Source organism: Mizuhopecten yessoensis, unplaced genomic scaffold, assembly GCF_002113885.1.
Source record: "Mizuhopecten yessoensis strain PY_sf001 unplaced genomic scaffold, ASM211388v2 scaffold10363, whole genome shotgun sequence".
In the NCBI taxonomy this organism is placed as follows: domain Eukaryota; kingdom Metazoa; phylum Mollusca; class Bivalvia; order Pectinida; family Pectinidae; genus Mizuhopecten; species Mizuhopecten yessoensis.
The window spans coordinates 32,903-54,981 of NW_018408509.1; the positions used below are offsets into that span (position 1 = coordinate 32,903).

The 22,079-nt window shown below is 38.5% G+C and overlaps 2 protein-coding genes across 3 annotated transcripts in view; one reads left to right on the forward strand and one right to left on the reverse strand.

Annotated features, from left to right (window-relative positions):
• LOC110460349 overlaps window positions 1-4,257 on the reverse strand; it is a gene marked incomplete at its 3' end in the record, with an annotated part of 36,985 nt that extends 32,728 nt beyond the window's left edge. The window contains exon 1 of the mRNA XM_021513211.1: window positions 4,172-4,257. The remainder of the gene's footprint in view (window positions 1-4,171) is intronic.
• A 2,807-nt stretch (window positions 4,258-7,064) lies between these two features.
• LOC110460362 (39S ribosomal protein L21, mitochondrial-like) overlaps window positions 7,065-22,079 on the forward strand; it is a 16,744-nt gene continuing 1,729 nt past the window's right edge. The window contains exons 1-6 of one of the 2 annotated variants that reach the window (XM_021513230.1): window positions 7,065-7,170; window positions 15,295-15,382; window positions 17,061-17,110; window positions 17,388-17,551; window positions 20,674-20,726; window positions 21,308-21,411. In XM_021513230.1, the coding sequence (XP_021368905.1) occupies window positions 7,080-7,170; window positions 15,295-15,382; window positions 17,061-17,110; window positions 17,388-17,551; window positions 20,674-20,726; window positions 21,308-21,411 (550 nt within the window). In that variant the 5' untranslated portion in view covers window positions 7,065-7,079. The remainder of the gene's footprint in view (window positions 7,171-15,294; window positions 15,383-17,060; window positions 17,111-17,387; window positions 17,552-20,673; window positions 20,727-21,307; window positions 21,412-22,079) is intronic. The other variant, XM_021513231.1, reaches the window with a different exon arrangement.

A 22,079-nucleotide genomic window follows, 5' to 3' on the forward strand; every position in this document is an offset into this window, starting at 1 on the left:
CCCCCCCCCTACTCCTTCCCCAGGGGGTAAATGTGAGACCCTAGGGTCGTAAACCTTAAGACTCTTCCATCTATGAAGAGTGTTTGATTCTACCATATCTGGGTCTTTGAGAAGAAGATTTTAGAAATTTCAGTCAATTCGACCCTTTTTGGCCCGCCCATCAGCCCCGGGGGGTCAGTCAGGCCTGATATGTGCATACCATCAAACTGCTACCCAATACTGATAATGCTAACCTAAATTGAATTACCTCCAATGGCAATTAAACAAATGTTGGTCCAAAATGTGATTTCCCTATATAAACTATAGTAAAGTTTACCCCCTCTCCAGGGGGAAACATGAGACCCCAGGGTCAAGAAATTCACAATTTTGGTAAAGCACCTTAAGACCCTTCCATCTATGAAGAGTATTTGATTATACCATATCTGGGTCTTGAGAAGAAGATTTTTGAAATTTAGTCAATTTTACCCTTTTTTGCCCCGTCCCTCAGGCAGCTGGGGGCCAGGGACCAAACTGGCAACTATTTTTGTTGACCTTTGGCCATGGAAGGTTTCTGCAAAATTTCATTGAAATTGGTTCAGGGGTTTTGGAGAAGAAGTCGAAAATGTAAATTGTTTACGGACGCACGACGGACGAAGGATGACGACGGACAAAAGGCGATCGCAATAGGGCACTTGAGACTTTGTCTCAGGTGACCTAAAAATTCACAAAAAAGTACATCAACTTCCTAAATAAGGGTTAACGTTGGGACAGGGATAAGTCACTAAATAAGGATTAACATTGGGACAGGGATAGGTCACTAAATAAGGGTGACATTGGGACAGGGATAGGTCATAAAAAAGGGTTAACGTTGGGACAGAGATAGGTCACTAATTAAGGATTAACGTTGGGACAGGGATAAGCCACTAAATAAGGGTTGATGTTGGGACAAGGATATGTCACTAAATAAGGGTTAACGTTGGGACTGGGATAGGTCACAAAATAAGGGTCAACGTTGGGACAGAGATAGGTCACTAAATAAGGGTTAACGTTTGGACAGGGATAAGTCTCTAAATAAGGGTTGATTTTTTGTCAGGGATAGGTCACTAAATAAGGGTTAACATTGGGGCAGGGATAGGTCACTAAATAAGGGTTGAACTTTGGGACATAAATAAGGGTTAACGTTTGGACAGGGATAGGTCACTAAATAAGTGTTGATGTTGTGACAGGGATAGGTCACTAAATAAGGGTGACATTGAGACAGGGATAGGTCACTAAATAAGGGTTGAACTTTGGGACAGGGATAGGGCACTAAATAAGGGTGACATTGGGACAGGGATAGGTCATAAAAAAGGGTTAACGTTGGGACAGAGATAGGTCACTAAATAAGGGTTAACGTTTGGACAGGGATAAGTCTCTAAATAAGGGTTGATTTTTTGTCAGGGATAGGTCACTAAATAAGGGTTAACGTTTGGACAGGGATAAGTCTCTAAATAAGGGTTGATTTTTTGTCAGGGATAGGTCACTAAATAAGGGTTATCGTTTGGACAGGGATAGGTCACTAAATAAGGGTTATCGTTTGGACAGGGATAGGTCACTAAATAAGTGTTGATGTTGTGACAGGGATAGGTCACTAAATAAGGGTGACATTGGGACAGGGATAGGTCACTAAAAAAGGGTGACATTGGGACAGGGATAGGTCACTTAATAAGGGTTAACGTTGGGACAGGGATAGGGCACTAAATAAGGGTTAACGTTTGGACAGGGATAAGTCTCTAAATAAGGGTTGATTTTTTGTCAGGGATAGGTCACTAAATAAGGGTTATCGTTTGGACAGGGATAGGTCACTAAATAAGTGTTGATGTTGTGACAGGGATAGGTCACTAAATAAGGGTTGAACTTTGGGACATAAATAAGGGTTAACGTTTGGACAGGGATAAGTCTCTAAATAAGGGTTGATTTTTTGTCAGGGATAGGTCACTAAATAAGGGTTAACGATGGGACAGGGATAGGTCACTAAATAAGGTTGAACTTTGGGACAGGGATAGGTCACTAAACAAGGGTTAACGTTGGGACTGGGATAGGTCACTAAATAAGGGTCAACGTTGGGACAGAGATAGGTCACTAATTAAGGGTTAGCGTTGGGACAGGGATAAGTCACTAAATAAGGGTTGATGTTGGGACAAGGATATGTCACTAAATAAGGGTAACATTGGGACAGGGATAGGTCACTAAAAAAGGGTGACATTGGGACAGGGATAGGTCATAAATAAGGGTTAACGTTGGGACAGAGATAGGTCACTAATTAAGGATTAACGTTGGGACAGGGATAAGCCACTAAATAAGGGTTGATGTTGGGACAAGGATATGTCACTAAATAAGGGTTAACGTTGGGACTGGGATAGGTCACTAAATAAGGGTCAACGTTGGGACAGAGATAGGTCACTAATTAAGGGTTAACGTTGGGACAGGGATAAGTCACTAAATAAGGGTTGATGTTGGGACAAGGATATGTCACTAAATAAGGGTAACATTGGGACAGGGATAGGTCACTAAATAAGGGTGACATTGGGACAGGGATAGGTCACTAAATAAGGGTTGACGTTGGGACAGGGATAGGTAACTAAATAAGGGTTAACATTGGGACAGGGATAGGTCACTAAATAAGGGTGACATTGGGACAGGGATAGGTCACTTAATAAGGGTTAGCGTTGGGACAGGGATAGGTCACTAAATAAGGGTGACATTGGGACAGGGATAGGTCACTTAATAAGGGTTAGCGTTGGGACAGGGATAGGTCACTAAATAAGGGTTAACGTTGGGACTGGGATAGGTCACTAAAAAAGGGTTAACGTTGGGACAGAGATAGGTCACTAATTAAGGGTTAACGTTGGGACAGGGATAGGTCACTAAATAAGGGTTGACGTTGGGACAGGGATAGGTCACTAAATAAGGGTTGACGTTGGGACAGGGATAGGTCACTAAATAAGGGTTGATGTTGGGACAGGGATAGGTCACTAAATAAGGGTTACCGTTGGGACAGGTCACTAACAAGTGACCACAGCATATGGGGGTTAAAAAACTTAGTATTGCAAACTTTTGTGCTTAACTTTGTGCAGCAGTTTGTACACATCATTTCCAAAATAATAAGTTTTGGGACTAAACCTATTCTGTATGGAGGCTAGATGTATGCTACTTTTTTTAACTACACAATGTAATTCATTGGACATGTTGAATCAAAGTATGGATGATCTATCTTAAGAATATACTCACCTTTATTAACTATTTTCCTGACCTAAGGATTTACTGTAATTAATGGCGAGGGAAACAGGCAGTATATATGGTTTCGTAATAAACAAACTACATATTATACACAGACAACATATTTTTTTTAAACCTTATTTTCAAAATGTAGCCTATATAACCCTCATATTTTACTCAGTGATCACAAATGTAGCCTATATAACCCTCATATTTTACTCAGTGATCATAATTGTGCCACTTTCTATGGTTATTTTTAAATTTTTAACAGAATTTGTGATTTACATCCAAATATCAATTAATGTGTCTCATTGTACATAACAACGCACTATAGCACAAGACCACAATTTTAATTCTGTAGTTATCAATATATTGACGGAGGAATGTTTCAAGATGAAGATGAGTGGATTTTTATCGTCTCAGTCTAATTATGATTGAGATGTGTTCTGAGTTTCAGTGCATCCTTTACGATGTTCCCAACCTATAGGCCTACAATAATCATTTTAACCTAACTGTAACAGGCATGGTTAATCTCTGACTAAAAAAAGCCCAAGGTATTTCCATAGATGGGAGAGTATGCCACGATGATGAATATGAATAAGCAAATGGTGTTGCATTGTCAACTTTACATTGTAAACATCTCCTCGGATACAAACATTTCAGACACGGTTATTTAACTAACTGTTTGAATGACAAGTTATAAATGAGACGGGGTCGCTAATCAGTAGACCAACAAATGTCTGACATTCCTATCAATCCTTTTTTTCGATACATACATGTATAAGGGGATTCAACATAGGCTAAATATCAGTAACTGACTGCATTTTACGCGTAAGCTAATAAGCGTAGCTTGCATTTGCAGATAACCGACTTTCCGTTTGTTTAAGTTACAGAAATGTGCTACCGAATAGTACCATGACAACTTACAGCATACCTGGAGATATCCCATGGAAGTCTAGACTAACTATTTTTGCAGAACATCTGATTTAAAGTACGAGCCATTCTGCGGGCAAGGAAGATTGTTCCTGAAATGTACTGTATAAATACGGAGCCGACGAAAGGAAAACAATATCCGGAAAAATCTTTGGGAAACATCTAACGTCAAACTAAAAACTTAGCAGATCAATTTCAAAACAGTAGTGAGAGCCCAACAGAAAAAATCAACACAACAAAATCAACTTGCTAATATTGGCAGACCGAAGAAAATCACAACAATTATTCTCGTCAGGGGCTGCACTGATATTGCCTGAAGATTTTGTTATAGTTATAGTAGCTAACTGTTACTGATCATGAATAATTAATCTATAGTTATTTCCAACCTCAACTGTCCATATAAATATAATAAATCAGCAATCAATAAAGTCGACATGCAGCTTAATTGACATACTAGTATCATTATGTAAAAACAGCAGAAGCAAAACATATGTCATACACGTTTTCAATCTGAATAAATACAGCTGTTCATTATTACGTAACGCATTAATAGCACGGCCGTAACAGGTATTTTTATTAACATCTGATTTTAATGAGATTGACACGTTTTTTAGCTCCGGTTTCCTAAAATTGGTAGGTTTTTTAACAGTTAAAGTATGGGTTTCGCCTCGGGAAATAGTCCTGGCCTCGGGGGATCATAAACTTGCTATATCCCGAAATACCCATACTTCAACTGTTTTATTATACCGATACAAACACTCCCTTACAATATTTTAAATATTATTAGACAACAAATTTTCAACAGTTGGGACACTTTATTAACAAAACTAAAATTTTACGATTGCGCTGATTGGTCAATATTCGGTCAGGCCCCGCCCATGACGTCACTCAATTTCCCGCATTTTCCGAGGGAAATAGTTTCAAAACTATCGCACCCCCCAAAATGTGTCCCCAACAACCCCAGAGAAGGTGGTCTCGCAACCAATTTGGTATAATTATTTAATTAAAAGAGGCAATAATTGCATTCTTTATGATAAAGTTACCAATTATTTCTATCATATTCTTATCCAAACCATCTCTGAAAAACCGGTGAATAGTCAAAGAAAATGGCAAGAAGAACTCCATAGTAATATCAGTGAAAAATCTTGGGAATCTTTTAACTCGATTCCAAGGGCCATAACTGATGACACAAAACTTATTAACTTTCAGTATAAAATCATACACAGGATCATCTATACCAACACAAAATTAATGAGCTGCAAATTAGCTGAAACTAAAAGATGCCCATTTTGTACAAATGAGAGAGAAACTATTATGCATCTTTTTTGGGAATGCAGTATAATAAAAACTTTTTGGTTATGGCTGATAGATACGCTAGAAAATAAGTACCAAATTACCTTGCCCAGACACCCAACAACTTTTATTTTTTGGTGTAATAGAAAAAGAACATGGAGACAAGATTATTTTTTTATTGCTCATTATGAGATACTATATACATTCATGTAAGTTAAAAAAAACACCCACAGCTCCTACCATTCTGGAAGGGAAAACATACCTAAGTTTTATAATAAAATAGAAGATATGGGTCTGTATGCCTATCACAACAAAAAGCAAGAAAAAATCAAATGCAAATGGATTTTTATCAATCATTTACTTTCTTAACTGAGCTGACATTGTTAATATATTTTGGGTAAAGTCTTTAGAGCCATATATTCCTTTCGGATAACTTCACGTCTAAATGTATTCAAAATAGAAATGATCTGTCTTACTTACAGATGTCATGGTACTCTGTACTTGTCTTTAAAAAACGTGAAATATCCGATTGAAATATAATCTAAATTAATATAAACTTTGTACATGCATGAGTAAACAAGTAGACTCATATATATATATCTATACCGATTCTGATTGATATATAGTTACAGAACGAAAATAGTTATATGAAACAATTGTAATGTGCATGTAACTGTAGTAAAATGTGATTATGAAAAAAAGTTGAATACAAAAAATAAAAATATAAAGGGGGTGGGGGTTGAAGTTCCCTGATGACAAATATTCCAACAACTACATCAGTTGGAATAATCTACCTGAATGTATCTGATTGACCCCTTCCTTTGAATAATTCAAAAGTGATATCCACTCAAACATTTGTAGGAGTCACATTAACCTATTACATAATACCATAAGTAATAATGAACTGAATAAGTATAGCCATTGTACAAATTGTATATAGTATATTGCTAACAGATTTTCGTTTTGTTCTTTAATTCAGATTTTTCTGTCATAAATCATGTAATATCATACATATATTATATAATCAGGGGCGTAGCTAGGCTAAAAGATATTTGTGTAAGCCCATGGCCAGGCGAGGGGTCTGGGGCCGCCTATCTTGGTTGGGGGTTCAGGGGTCGAAGCCCACCGACGGAAAATTATTATTAAGGATTTTCGAAGCATGAATATTGTTGTCAGGGACAGTTGTTAAAATATCTATTCAAAGTGCCAGGTGAGCATGAAGTACACCACACAAGTCATGTCTCGTACAGTCGTTTTGTTCAACCAGGCAGAATTCGCTTTCTGATTTTCCCACAAATTGTCCTCGCAATATACGATAGTCTAACGTAACGTCAGAATTACTAAATAAATACCAATTGTGCCCGGTATCTTTAAAAATGTTAGTTTTGAGTTTCCCAATATTAGTCACATTTTGTTCAGTTGATAAGTATAGGAAGGACTTTTTTCAGCGTTTGCCCAGTCCATTTTTTTTAGTAGAAGCCCTAACGGGAACCACCACCACATCGCTTTGCAATCCAGGACGGAATTAAATTTCCGCATAAGGCCATTCCGACTCCCGTTTACTTTATTAGTGGCAATTTCAAAACGTTTCTGAGATCCAGAGTAGTAAACGGAAAATGGCGAACAAGGCATGTGGATTTCTCTATCGTCAGTTTGTTCCAACTTTATGCAAGGCATTGAAGGGTTCCGTGAATTGTTCAAAAACAGGTGAAAATTCTTTATTTTTGAAATAGGTATTTGCTGTTTAATTTAATCTTTTTATGCATGTACGATGATGTAGAAATTATCACAGCAATCCGGTGATTTTATAGATCAAACGTCAAGGACGTGAGTTAGTTACTTTCGGGATATTGACAGTAACACACATGAAGTACATCGTCCCGTTAACATATCAAAGCAATTACCAAGGATTCGGATTTTTTTTTAAATTGTCCTTTTTGTGCTAACAAACACCCATTAGATACACAAAAGACCAATAGTTAGCAGGCCCAGTACCCGGAGTTTCCTCTGGCACCAGACTTTGACATTTTGACAGATAGATGCCTGGTGAAGAGCCAGAACGCACTACTATATGACACCGTAGAAAGCGCTACGTTTTGAGGTGCAAAAAACAAAAACCAGCTATTGTGACGTTTCCCCTATGGTCCGTACCAGTACTCTGGAGATTCTGGCGAGTATATCTACCCCAACTGCGATGTAACAATATTCTAGTAAAGATGCCAATAAATACAGATACGTTATATTAATCTAGCTCTGAAACATTGCCTATGTCTGAGCAATCATGTACGTTTGGTTTGGTAAAGTATTATTTAACGTCCTATCAAAAGCTATGATTATTTAAGGATGGCCTCCCCTGTGTGCAAGATGAATGGGTGAAGTGTATGTATGTGTGTTTTGGGAGGCTGCGATATGTTCATGTTTGTCCCGTTGTGATACTAGGCGCGGAACTGATGCCGACTTTATAGTGCTACCTAACTGAAACATACTGCCGAAGACACCTAGCAAGACACCCCACCCGGTCACATTATACTGACAATGGGCGAACCAGTTGTCCCACTACTAAATTGCTGAGCGTTAAGCAGGAGTAGAAACTACCATTTTTACAGACTCTGGTATGTCTCGTCCAGGGGACAGAACCCAAAGCCTTCCTCACAAGGGCCAACACTCAACTAAAGGCCAAAAGTGAGGCATTGTCAAGGGAGACATTGGGAAGAAGAAAGTTGTTTAGAAAGAAGAGTATAGATAAGATCTCAAATTTAGTCGCCTCTTACGATCATGCAATGATACACAGCCGATCGTTCGCTGACCTCTCACTGCACGCCACAGCAACACACACGGGTCTTGACCACACTATCTGTACTCTGGCGATAGCTCAGTACAGCAGTTGTCCACTACAATGATAGCTCGGCAGCACTACATGTACCAATATTGTACAATCTATAGAACACCTCTTGCTAACCTAAAGCTACCCTGACCACTCGGTGGTCCCTATAACTCCCTATAGCAATCTAACGAGCTCTCATAGTAGTGCCCGTGATTCATCAATGTAGCGGACCTGAAGCAACACGATAGCTCGCCCTTGTTAGGTATGATACTTTAGATTGAACGATCGTAATTGGTAACAGTCTTATTCAGACATACCCCATCATTGAAAACTCGCTCTCAAGTATACTTACAACTCGCATGTTTTGGCGGCTTATATACCCTTAGGCCCCACCCCTACCTGTCAATCACCCGGAGATTGTCTGCATCACTTATGTGTTTTGACCGTGGCTAGGTCAAGGCTAGCTCTACTCAAGTGCAAAAATAACATCGAGAATGCAAAGGAACACAGAGATTTACAAATACAAACAGCTAGCTTAGTACGTTTACATGTAGGTCACACTATGTCAGACACAACGCCTACCAGGCTACCTCACATATATATCGACAAATCAAATGGGTTATTTATTTACCAAAAAACGCCCTTGTTATCACCACACTCATAATATAATCAAGATTATATTATGAGTGTATTGCCAAAACAAAAAACTCTGCTTTTGGGGGGGGGGGGGTCCTCAGATGACTGGAACTTCTCTTACGTCCAAGGTTTTCATCACCACCCTCATGTCTCCATCACATAGGAATACTCTAATCCAGCAAGAAATGTCCCCCCTATACTGTCATATATATATAAGGCCAGACAAAAAATACATGCCTTTCCTGTAACAATTCAGGGTAGGTAGGTAATTAATACATTTTCATTTTAACAAATTAATTTATATGGTTTATATAGGAGAGCTAGAATGTTCTTGACTTAAACAATGCTTCTTTGAAAAGTGCCTTAAAACGTTTAGGGTTGGCACAAAAACTTAGGGAAGGTAGCTATATAGGGTTACCGGAAACACTAAAAAAAAAATGTTTGGTCTAATACAGATGGAGTCTTGTGTAGGACTAGTACTGGGTCAAATGATTTGCTGAAGTCCAAGCTTGCTATGTCTGTCTGGGTTGTTGTAGAAATTACAATTGAAGTTGTTGGTAGTTCTATCTAGCAGCCAAGTTTCACAAGAGTTTAAGAGTTTATTAAAGCAATGATTAAGATTGTTAAGAACTGATCAAAAAGGTTATGAAGGTGAAGGCATACTATGTGTTCTAGTAACTTACAGGCATACTATGTGTTCTATTAACTTACAGGCATACTATGTGTTCTATTAACTTACAGGCTTACTATGTGTTCTATTAACTTACAGGCATACTATGTGTTCAAGTAACTTACAGGCATACTATGTGTTCAAGTAACTTACAGGCATACTATGTGTTCAAGTAACTTACAGGCATACTATGTGTTCAAGTAACTTACAGGCATACTATGTGTTCAAGTAACTTACAGGCATACTATGTGTTATATTAACTTACAGGCATACTATGTGTTCTATTACCTTACAGGCATACTATGTGTTGGAGTAACTTACAGGCATTCTTTGTGTTGGAGTAACTTACAGGCATACTATGTATTCTATTAACTTACAGGCATACTATGTGTTCAAGTAACTTACAGGCATTCTATGTGTTCTATCATCTTACAGGCACACTATGTGTTTAAGTAACTTACAGGCATACTATGTATTCTAGTAACTTACAGGCATACTATACGTTCTAGTAACTTACAGACATACTATGTGTTCTAGTAACTTACAGTCATGCTTTGCGTTGGAGTAGCTTGCACGCATACTTTGTGTTGGAGTAACTTACAGGCATACTATATGTTCTAGTAACTTATACTATGTGTTGGAGTAACTTACAGGCATACTATGTATTCTATTAACTTACAGGCATACTATGTGTTCAATTAACTTACAGGCATACTATGTGTTGCAGTAACTTACAGGCATACTATGTGTTCTATTACCTTACAGGCATACTATGTGTTGGAGTAACTTACAGGCATACTGTGTTGGAGTAACTTACAGGCATACTATGTGTTCTAGTAACTTACAGGCATACTATACGTTCTAGTAACTTACAGACATACTATGTGTTCTAGTAACTTACAGGCATACTACATTGTATGTGTTGGAGTAACTTACAGGCATACTATGTGTGTTAGCTATAGTAACTTACAGGCATACTATCTGTTGAAGTTACTTACAGGCATACTATATGTGTTGGAGTCACTTACAGGCATTCTATGTGTTGGAGTAACTTACAGGCATACTATATGTTCTAGTAACTTACGGGCATACTGTGTGTTGGAGTAACTTACAGGCATACTATGTGTGTTAGCTATAGTAACTTACAGGCATACTATCTGTTGAAGTTACTTACAGGCATACTATATGTGTTGGAGTCACTTACAGGCATACTATGTGTTGGAGTAACTTACAGGCATACTATATGTGTTGGAGTAACTTACAGGCATACTATCTGTTGAAGTTACTTACAGGCATACTATATGTGTTGGAGTAACTTACAGGCATACTATCTGTTGAAGTTACTTACAGGCATCCTATATGTGTTGGAGTAACTTACAGGCATAATATCTGTTGAAGTTACTTACAGGCATACTATATGGGTTGGAGTAACTTACAGGCATACTATGTGTGTTAGCTATAGGATCTTACAGGCATACTATCTGTTGAAGTTACTTACAGGCATGCTATATGTGTTGGAGTCACTTACAGGCATTCTATGTGTTGGAGTAACTTACAGGCATAATATCTGTTGAAGTTACTTACAGGCATACTATATGGGTTGGAGTAACTTACAGGCATACTATGTGTTGCATACTTTGTGTTGGAGTAACTTACAGGCATACTATCTGTGTTGGAGTAACTTACAGGCATACTTTGTGTTGGAGTAACTTACAGGCATTCTATATGTTCTAGTAACTTACAGACATACTATGTGTTGGAGTAACTTACAGGCACACTATGTGTTGAAGTAACTTACAGGCATACTATGTGTGCTAGCTATAGTAACTTACAGGCACACTATGTGTTGGAGTAACTTACAGGCACACTATATGTTGAAGTAACTTACAGGCATACTTTGTGTTGGAGTAACTTACAGGCATTCTATATGTTCTAGTAGCTTACAGGCATACTATGTGTTGTAGTAACTTACAGGCATACTACATTGTATGTGTTAGAGTAACTTACAGGCATACTATCTGTTGGAGTAACTAACAGGCATACTATGTGTTCTAGTAACTTACAGGCATACTATCTGTTGAAGTAACTATAGTAACTTACAGGCATACTATATGTTCTAGTAACTTACGGGCATACTTTGTGTTGGAGTAACTTACAGGCATACTATGTGTAATAGCTATAGTAACTTACAGGCATACTATCTGTTGAAGTAACTTACAGGCATACTATATGTGTTGGAGTAACTTACAGCATACTATGTGTTCTAGTAACTTACAGGCATACTTTGTGTTGGAGTAGCTTACAGGCATACTTTGTGTTGGAGTAACTTACAGGCATACTATATGTTCTAGTAACTTACGGGCATACTTTGTGTTGGAGTAACTTACAGGCATACTTAACTTACAGGCATACTATGTGTTCTATTAACTTACAGGCATACTATGTGTTCTATTAACTTACAGGCATACTATGTGTTTTAGTAACTTACAGGAATACTATATGTGTTCTCGTAACTTCCAGGCATACTATGTGTTCTATTCACTTACAGGCATACTCTGTGTTTAAGTAACTTACAGGCATGCTATGTGTTCTATTAACTTACAGGCATACTATGTGTTCTATTAACTTACAGGCATACTATGTGTTCAAGTAACTTACAGGCATACTATGTGTTGGAGTAACTTACAGGCACACTATATGTGTTGGAGTAACTTACAGCATACTATGTGTTCTAGTAACTTACAGGCATTCTTTGTGTTGGAGTAGCTTACAGGCATACTTTGTGTTGTAGTAACTTACAGGCATACTATATGTTCTAGTAACTTACAGGAATACTATATGTGTTCTAGTAACTTACAGGCATACTATTTGTTCTATTCACTTACAGGCATACTCTGTGTTTAAGTAACTTACAGGCATGCTATGTGTTCTATTAACTTACAGGCATACTATGTGTTCTATTAACTTACAGGCATACTATGTGTTTTAGTAACTTACAGGCATACTATGTGTTCTATTAACTTACAGGCATACTATGTGTTGGAGTAACTTACAGGCATTCTATATGTTCTAGTAACTTACAGGCATACTTTGTGTTGGAGTATCTTACAGGCATACTATATGTTCTAGTAACTTACAGGAATACTATATGTGTTCTAGTAACTTACAGGCATACTATTTGTTCTATTCACTTACAGGCATACTCTGTGTTTAAGTAACTTACAGGCATGCTATGTGTTCTATTAACTTACAGGCATACTATGTGTTGGAGTAACTTACAGGCATTCTATATGTTCTAGTAACTTACAGGCATACTTTGTGTTGGAGTAGCTTACAGGCATACTTTGTGTTGGAGTAACTTACAGGCATACTTAACTTACAGGCATACTATGTGTTCTATTAACTTACAGGCATACTATGTGTTTTAGTAACTTACAGGAATACTATATGTGTTCTAGTAACTTACAGGCATACTATTTGTTCTATTCACTTACAGGCATACTCTGTGTTTAAGTAACTTACAGGCATGCTATGTGTTCTATTAACTTACAGGCATACTATGTGTTCAAGTAACTTACAGGCATACTATGTGTTGGAGTAACTTACAGGCACACTATGTGTTGAAGTAACTTACAGGCATACTATGTGTGCTAGCTATAGTATCTTACAGGCACACTATGTGTTGGAGTAACTTACAGGCACACTATATGTGTTGGAGTAACTTACATTTGAGAAAATGTTCAGATAGCTCTGGAATAATTTGAAGATCAGAAAATTGTGCTTTTTAACTCAAAGGGTACTTTTCAGAGATGTGAATAACTAGTTCTTCTTTGTTATGTTATACATACGTGTATAAACACAAACTTGGTGACATAGGCCAGGTACAGAAGCTAACTTAAGGTTATATTTAAAATGATTTTATCTAAGTGACCTTTATCTACCTTAATCAGATAAACTTACTTTATATACTTGTCATATATCATCAACATGATGCTTTGTAGTTTCTAATATTCTTACACTATAAATAATATCTAGACCCTACGTTAAACTATAGTTGATATCTAGACCCTACGTTACACTATAATTGATATCTAGACCCTACATTACACTATAATTGATATCTAGACCCTACGTTACACTTTAATTGATATCTAGACCCTACGTTACACTATAATTGATATTTAGACCCTACGTTACACTATAATTGATATCTAGACCCTACATTACACTATAATTGATATTTAGACCCTACGTTACACTTTAATTGATATCTAGACCCTACGTTACACTATAATTGAAATCTAGACCCTACGTTACACTATAATTGATATTTAGACCCTACGTTACACTATAATTAATGTCTAGACCCTACGTTACACTATAATTGATATCTAGACCCTACGTTACACTATAATTGATATCTAGACCCTACGTTACACTATAATTGATATCTAGACCCTACGTTACACTATAATTGATATCTAGACCCTACGTTACACTATAATTGATATCTAGACCCTACGTTACACTATAATTGATATCTAGACCCTACGTTACACTATAATTGATATCTAGACCCTACGTTACACTATAATTGATATCTAGACCCTACGTTACACTATAATTGATATCTAGACCCTACGTTACACTATAATTGATATCTAGACCCTACGTTACACTATAATTGATATCTAGACCCTACGTTACACTATAATTGATATCTAGACCCTACGTTACACTATAATTGATATCTAGACCCTACGTTACACTATAATTGATATCTAGACCCTACGTTACACTATAATTGATATCTAGACCCTACGTTACACTATAATTGATATCTAGACCCTACGTTACACTATAATTGATATCTAGACCCTACGTTACACTATAATTGATATCTAGACCCTACGTTACACTATAATTGATATCTAGACCCTACGTTACACTATAATTGATATCTAGACCCTACGTTACACTATAATTGATATCTAGACCCTACGTTACACTATAATTGATATCTAGACCCTACGTTACACTATAATTGATATCTAGACCCTACGTTACACTATAATTGATATCTAGACCCTACGTTACACTATAATTGATATCTAGACCCTACGTTACACTATAATTGATATCTAGACCCTACGTTACACTATAATTGATATCTAGACCCTACGTTACACTATAATTGATATCTAGACCCTACGTTACACTATAATTGATATCTAGACCCTACGTTACACTATAATTGATATCTAGACCCTACGTTACACTATAATTGATATCTAGACCCTACGTTACACTATAATTGATATCTAGACCCTACGTTACACTATAATTGATATCTAGACCCTACGTTACACTATAATTAATATCTAGACCCTATGTTACACTATAATTGATATCTAGACCCTACATTACACTATAATTAATATCTAGACCCTACGTCACACTATAAATAATATCTAGACTCTACGTTACACTATAATTAATATCTAGACCCTACGTTACACTATAATTGATATCTAGACCCTACATTACACTATAATTGATATCTAAACCCTACATTACACTATAATTAAAATCTAGACCCTACATTACACTATAATTGATATCTAGACCCTACGTTAAACTATAATTAATATCCAGACCCTACGTTACACTATAATTGATTTATTTGCTTTTATTATTACAGATGCAGCTAGCTGTGCTGTGAGAGGGAAGTACCCAGTGGGTTCCTTCACGATCAACAGACACATCCACACTTCACAAACTGCTGACAGGTAACTAATTATAACATCTCCACACATCACACAGTGATCACAGGTAACATCTCCACACACATCACACAGTGATCACAGGTAACATCTCCACACATCACACAGTGATCACAGGTAACATCTCCACACATCACATAGTGATCACAGGTAACCTCACCACATATCACACAGTGATCACAGGTAACATCTCCACACATCACATAGTGATCACAGGTAACATCTCCACACATCCCACAGTGATCACAGGTAACCTCACCCCACATCACACAGTGATCACAGGTAACAACACCACATATCACACAGTGATCACAGGTAACATCTTCACACATCACACAGTGTTCACAGGTATCCTCACCACACATCACACAGTGATCGCAGGTAACCTCACCACACATCACACAGTGATCGCAGGTAACCTCACCACACATCACACAGAGATCACAGGTAACCTCACCACACATCCCACAGTGATCACAGGTAACCTCACCCCACATCACACAGTGATCACAGGTAAAATCTCCACACATCACACAGTGACCACAGGTAACATCTCCACACATCACACAGGGATCACAGGTAACCTCACCACACATCCCACAGTGATCACAGGTAACCTCACCCCACATCACACAGTGATCACAGGTAACATCTCCACACATCCCACAGTGATCACAGGTAACCTCACCCCACATCACACAGTGATCACAGGTAACATCTACACACATCACACAGTGATCACAGGTACCCTCACCACACATCACACAGTGATCGCAGGTAACCTCACCACACATCACACAGTGGTCACAGGTAACCTCACCACACATCACACAGAGATCACAGGTAACCTCACCACACATCCCACAGTGATCACAGGTAACATCTCCACACATCACATAGTGATCACAGGTAACATCTCCACACATCCCACAGTGATCACAGGTAACCTCACCCCACATCACACAGTGATCACAGGTAACATCTACACACATCACACAGTGATCACAGGTACCCTCACCACACATCACACAGTGATCACAGGTAACATCACCACATATCACACAGTGATCACAGGTAACATATCCACACATCATTCCATATTTCTTTACACCATAGCTTCTACTGCTTATGTTATTTGCACATTCACATGCACTTTTAACCTCCATCCTATCTAGTAGGTTCACTTAGATATGTTCTCCCTCAAACAATTTTTCTCTCAGTTAGGCTGGGGAACAGTTGTTGGTTCTTGCTGGGGAAATAAAATCTCCCTACAAATTATGAACTTTATTTTTTGTTTTCTCGAGAAAAAAATATCTTCCTTTTGAAGGATCCCCTTCTTCATACATGTTTTATTTACAAGTACTTTTTATGAAATAGTATATTTTATTTTTCGTTTTTTCATTTTTCAATTTGCCTCTAAAACACTGAAAAAAATGGTTAACACAAAGGCAACCATCAAGAGACACCTCACAGCAGTAAAATCTAATCGAGTACCTGGAGGAGGATTCCTATAATTGGTTGTTTGTACAAAATTTAAACAAGGGTAGCATCAAACCAAAACAGAGGTAGGAAAATACCTGGTCTGTAGTCCTGGTCATTTCAATTTCCCCTTGGTAACCCGGGTTATGATGCTGTATAGTTTGTTGGTAGTTAATTAATATAATAATATTATCTTTCCTTGTAGCCGCAGATTCAGCGCAGTTGCCGAGCTAAAGACCCCTGAGAGCAGTAAAAGTAAGTGTTATATAACCTACCTTACATTGTATACAGAACATGTAAAATAGTTTAAAACAGTACCAATGGTCTTGGTAGATCCCCGTTTCCTTATGCTGATTAAACTTAGGAACAAGCTTTCTTAATGTAAAAAGAAGACGAAACATTTATACAGGAATTTAAATACAAATGAAATACTTCTATAAATTTGCATTTCTATTAAAAAATATGATAAAACTTCTATAATTTTAAATTATATGTTGATATAGTTGTAAAGTAGCGTGTTTTGTGTTTACAGCTGCTACAGAGTTGGTGATTGAGACGTTGGTGTCTACCGACCTGGGGAGACTGTTTGCTGTAGTACAAGTGGCAGGGAAACAGCGTAAGGTCACAACAGAGGATGTCATCATCGTACAATCAGACTTCCCTCCTAATGTTGGAGACCGAATCAGATTAGAAAAGGTCAGTGTTATAAAGCATGGTCATAACTGTACTGACCTCTCCCCTCCAAATCAGGAACGTGTGGTCATAACTGTATTGATCTCTCCCCTCCAAAGCAGGAAAGTGTGGTCACAACTGTACTGACCTCTCCCCGCCAAATAAGGAAAGTGTGGTCATATCTGTACTGACCTCTCCCCTCCCAATCAGGAAAGTTGGTTCATAACTGTACTGACCGCTCCCCTCCAAATCAGGAAAGGGTGGTCATAACTGTACTGACCGCTCCCCTCCAAATCAGAAAAATGTGGTCCTAACTGTACTGACCTCTCCCCGCCAAAGAAGGAAAGTGTGGTCATATCTGTACTGACCTCTCCCCGCCAAAGAAGGAAAGTGTGGTCATATCTGTACTGACCTCTCCCCGCCAAAGAAGGAAAGTGTGGTCATAAATGTACTGATCTCTCCCCGCCAAATCAGGAAAGTGTAGTCATAACTGTCCTGACCTCTCCCCTCCACATCAGAAAAATGTGGACATAACTGTACTGACCTCTCCCCCCCAAAGCAGGAAAGTGTGGTCATATCTGTACTGATCTCTCCCCTTCAAATCAGGAAAGTGTGGTTATAACTGTACTGACCTCTCCCCCCCAAATCAGGAAAGTGTGGTTATAACTGTACTGACCTCCCCCCTCCAAATCAGGAAGGTGTGGTCATAAATATTTTTTCACTCCTTTCCACCTTTTGTTGACCGCATCAGTTTTTAGTGTTACAAGGTCACTCTATAGATTTATTTATAGAACCATTATAAACCATGAAAGAACAATAAGGTTGATCAGGCCTAGTAGTGTGGTCATAACTGTCCTGATCTCTCCCCTCCAACTCAGGAAAGTGTGGTCACAACTGTACTGATCTCTCACCTCCAAATCAGGAAAGGGTACTGATCTCTCCCCTTCAAATCAGGAAAGTGTGGTCATAAATGTACTGATCTCTCCCCTCCAACTCAGGAAAGTGTGGTCACAACTGTACTGACCTCTCCCCCCCAAAGCAGGAAAGTGTGGTCATATCTGTACTGACCTCTCCCCGCCAAATAAGGAAAGTGTGGTCATATCTGTACTGACCTCTCCCCCCCAAAGCAGGAAAGTGTGTTCATAACTGTACTGATCTATCCCCTCCAAATCAGGAATGTGTGGTCACAACTGTACTGACCTCTCCCCGCCAAAGAAGGAAAGTGTGGTCATATCTGTACTGACCTCTCCCCGCCAAATAAGGAAAGTGTGGTCATAGCTGTACTGATCTCTCCCCGCCAAATCAGGAAAGTGTAGTCATAACTGTCCTGACCTCTCCCCTCCACATCAGAAAAATGTGGTCCTAACTGTACTGACCTCTCCCCGCCAAAGAAGGAAAGTGTGGTCATATCTGTACTGACCTCTCCCCCCCAAATCAGGAAAGTGTTGTCATAACTGTACTGACCGCTCCCCTCCAAATCAGGCCAGTGTGGTCATAACTGTCCTGATCTCTCCCCTCCAAAGCAGGAAAGTGTGGTCATAACTGGACTGACCTCTCCCCTCCCAATCAGGAAAGTTGGTTCATAACTGTACTGATCTCTCCACTCCAAATCAGGAAAGTGTGGTCATAAATGTACTGATCTCTCCCCTTCAAATCAGGAAAGTGTGGTCACAACTGTACTGATCTCTCCACTCCAAATCAGGAAAGTGTGTTCATAACTGTGCTGACCTCTTCCCTCCAAATCAGAAAAATGGGGTCATAACTGTACTGACCTCGCCCCTCCAAATAAGGAAAGTGTGGTCATATCTGTACTGACCTCTCCCCCCCAAATCAGGAAAGTGTGGTCATATCTGTACTGACCTCTCCCCCCCAAATCAGGAAAGTGTTGTCATAACTGTACTGATCTATCCCCTCCAAATCAGGAATGTGTGGTCATAACTGTACTGATCTCTCACCTCCAAATCAGGAAAGTGTGGTGATAACTGTACTGACCTCTCCCCGCCAAAGAAGGAAAGTGTGGTCATATCTGTACTGACCTCTCCCCGCCAAAGAAGGAAAGTGTGGTCATAACTGGACTGACCTCTCCCCTCCCAATCAGGAAAGTTGGTTCATAACTGTACTGACCTCTCCCCCCCAAATCAGGAAAGTGTGGTTATAACTGTACTGACCTCTCCCCGCCAAAGAAGGAAAGTGTGGTCATATCTGTACTGACCTCTCCCCCCCAAAGCAGGAAAGTGTGGTCATATCTGTACTGACCTCTCCCCGCCAAAGAAGGAAAGTGTGGTCATATCTGTACTGATCTCTCCCCTTCAAATCAGGAAAGTGTGTTCATAACTGTACTGACCTCTCCCCTCCAAATCAGAAAAATGTGGTCATAACTGTACTGACCTCTCCCCTCCAAATCAGGAAAGTGTGGTCATAAATATTTTTTTACTCCTTTCCACCTTTTATTGACCGCATCAGTTTTTAGTGTTACAAGGTCACTCTATACATTTATTGATAGAACCATTATAAACCATGAAAGAACAATAAGGTTGATCAGGCCTAGTTGTAGTTGATAGAACCATTATAAACCATGAAAGAACAATAAGGTTGATCAGGCCTAGTTGTAGTTGATAGAACCATTATAAACCATGAAAGAACAATAAGGTTGATCAGGCCTAGTTGTAGTTGATAGAACCATTATAAACCATGAAAGAACAATAAGGTTGATCAGGCCTAGTTGTAGTTGATAGAACCATTATAAACCATGAAAGAACAATAAGGTTGATCAGGCCTAGTTGTAGTTGTTGTTGGTGTCCACTTCAGTCACAAACTTTCTAGCATGAGAGACATTTTTATTTCAGTCATGTGATCAATATAACCTCACCTGATACAATACTACAAAGACAAAGTATAATAATTGAAGTTGCAATCTTGTTAAAGTCAAAAGGTCACACACTTTATGGCCCTACCACAAGGACTTCAAATATTCTACTTAATAAAAAAAAAATCAACAGAATACTTTCTTTGAAGATTAAAAACCTGGTAAGTTTTTGTGTCACAAACTTGCAGTTATTCTTGAATATACTGTATGAAATATGTTGTGGAACATTATGGTATGCTATTTTAATAATAATGATGATTTTTTTGATTTTTTTTGCCAGGTATTATTAGTTGGTGGGAAGGATTTCACTTTGATGGGGACGCCCATGCTCAGGTAAGTCACAGTAACCGATCACTTATCACTTTGATGGGGACGCCCATACTCAGGTAAGTCACAGTAACGGATCACTTATCACTTTGATGGGGACGCCCATGCTCAGTTAAGTCACAGTAACCGATCACTTATCACTTTGATGGGGGCGCCCATGCTCAGGTAAGTCACAGTAACGGATCACTTATCACTTTGATGGGGACGCCCATGCTCAGGTAAGTCACAGTAACGGATCACTTATTCTCAGAACTTCAAAACAACCTATCATTATATTTAAAATGAAGATAAATAAAAGGACTAAAAGAGGATAGGTGAAATGATCTTTAGTAAAAATCACAAGAAATCTCTGATGTCATACGTGTGTTTTGGTAATAGTATACCCTTCAACGTGTTTATGTAGGTAGTCATATTGCTTAATTATATTTTATAAAATCTTTCTCCAATAACTTCTGAGATTTAGATTTATGAATTTCCCTATTACTACTCTCTCTCACTCCTCCAACAGAATTGTAATATCATTAAACTAAAATATATATAAAAACAATTAAAGTTACATTTTGATTGATGTCGGGTTTTTTTGACAGTCGACAACAAGTGTGTGTGGAAGCAACAGTGATAGAGAAAACGATATCACAGTATCAGATCAACTTCGGGTACAAGCGCAGGCATCGGAGCTCGCACTTCCGATGTAAGTATACCAGCTCACATATCTCACACAGGCAGTGTATCATCACCTCCCCTGGTCAAGGCTATTTTATAATTAATCGTATGGGGAGGTGGGAGGCACCTGGATTAATATATTAAGAATGGTATCGTTCAATTCAGATCTGCCTAACATTCCTTTAATCAGTGATCAAGCTGTAAAGTGTAAAGTGGCTCCCATCTCCTCCAGTACAATTAATTCTGGAACAGATAGACAAGCAGGGCTTTATCACCTCCAGTACAATTAATTCTGGAACAGATAGACAAGCAGGGCTTTGTCACATTGTATTATAAACAGATACACTGTTTTTGTCTTCCTGTATTATTTCAGTAAATTGAAGGGTTATTGTAGCTATTTACACTGTTACGTTTAAGTGTCCATGATTCTGATAATGATTTGAGGTAATGTGATAAAAGGAATTAAGTTTTTAGGTCACCTGAGCTTTGCTCAAGTGACCTATTCTAATCGCTTTTCGTCCGTCGTCGTCCGTCGTGCGTAAACTTTTACATTTTCAACTTCTTCTCAAGAACCAGTGGATGGATTTTTTTCAAACTTGGTCAGAATCATCCTTGGTAGATGAGGCTTCAAAATTGTAAAATTGGGATTCCTACCCCAACCCCTGGGGCCAGGGCGGGGCCCCAAAGGGAAAATTA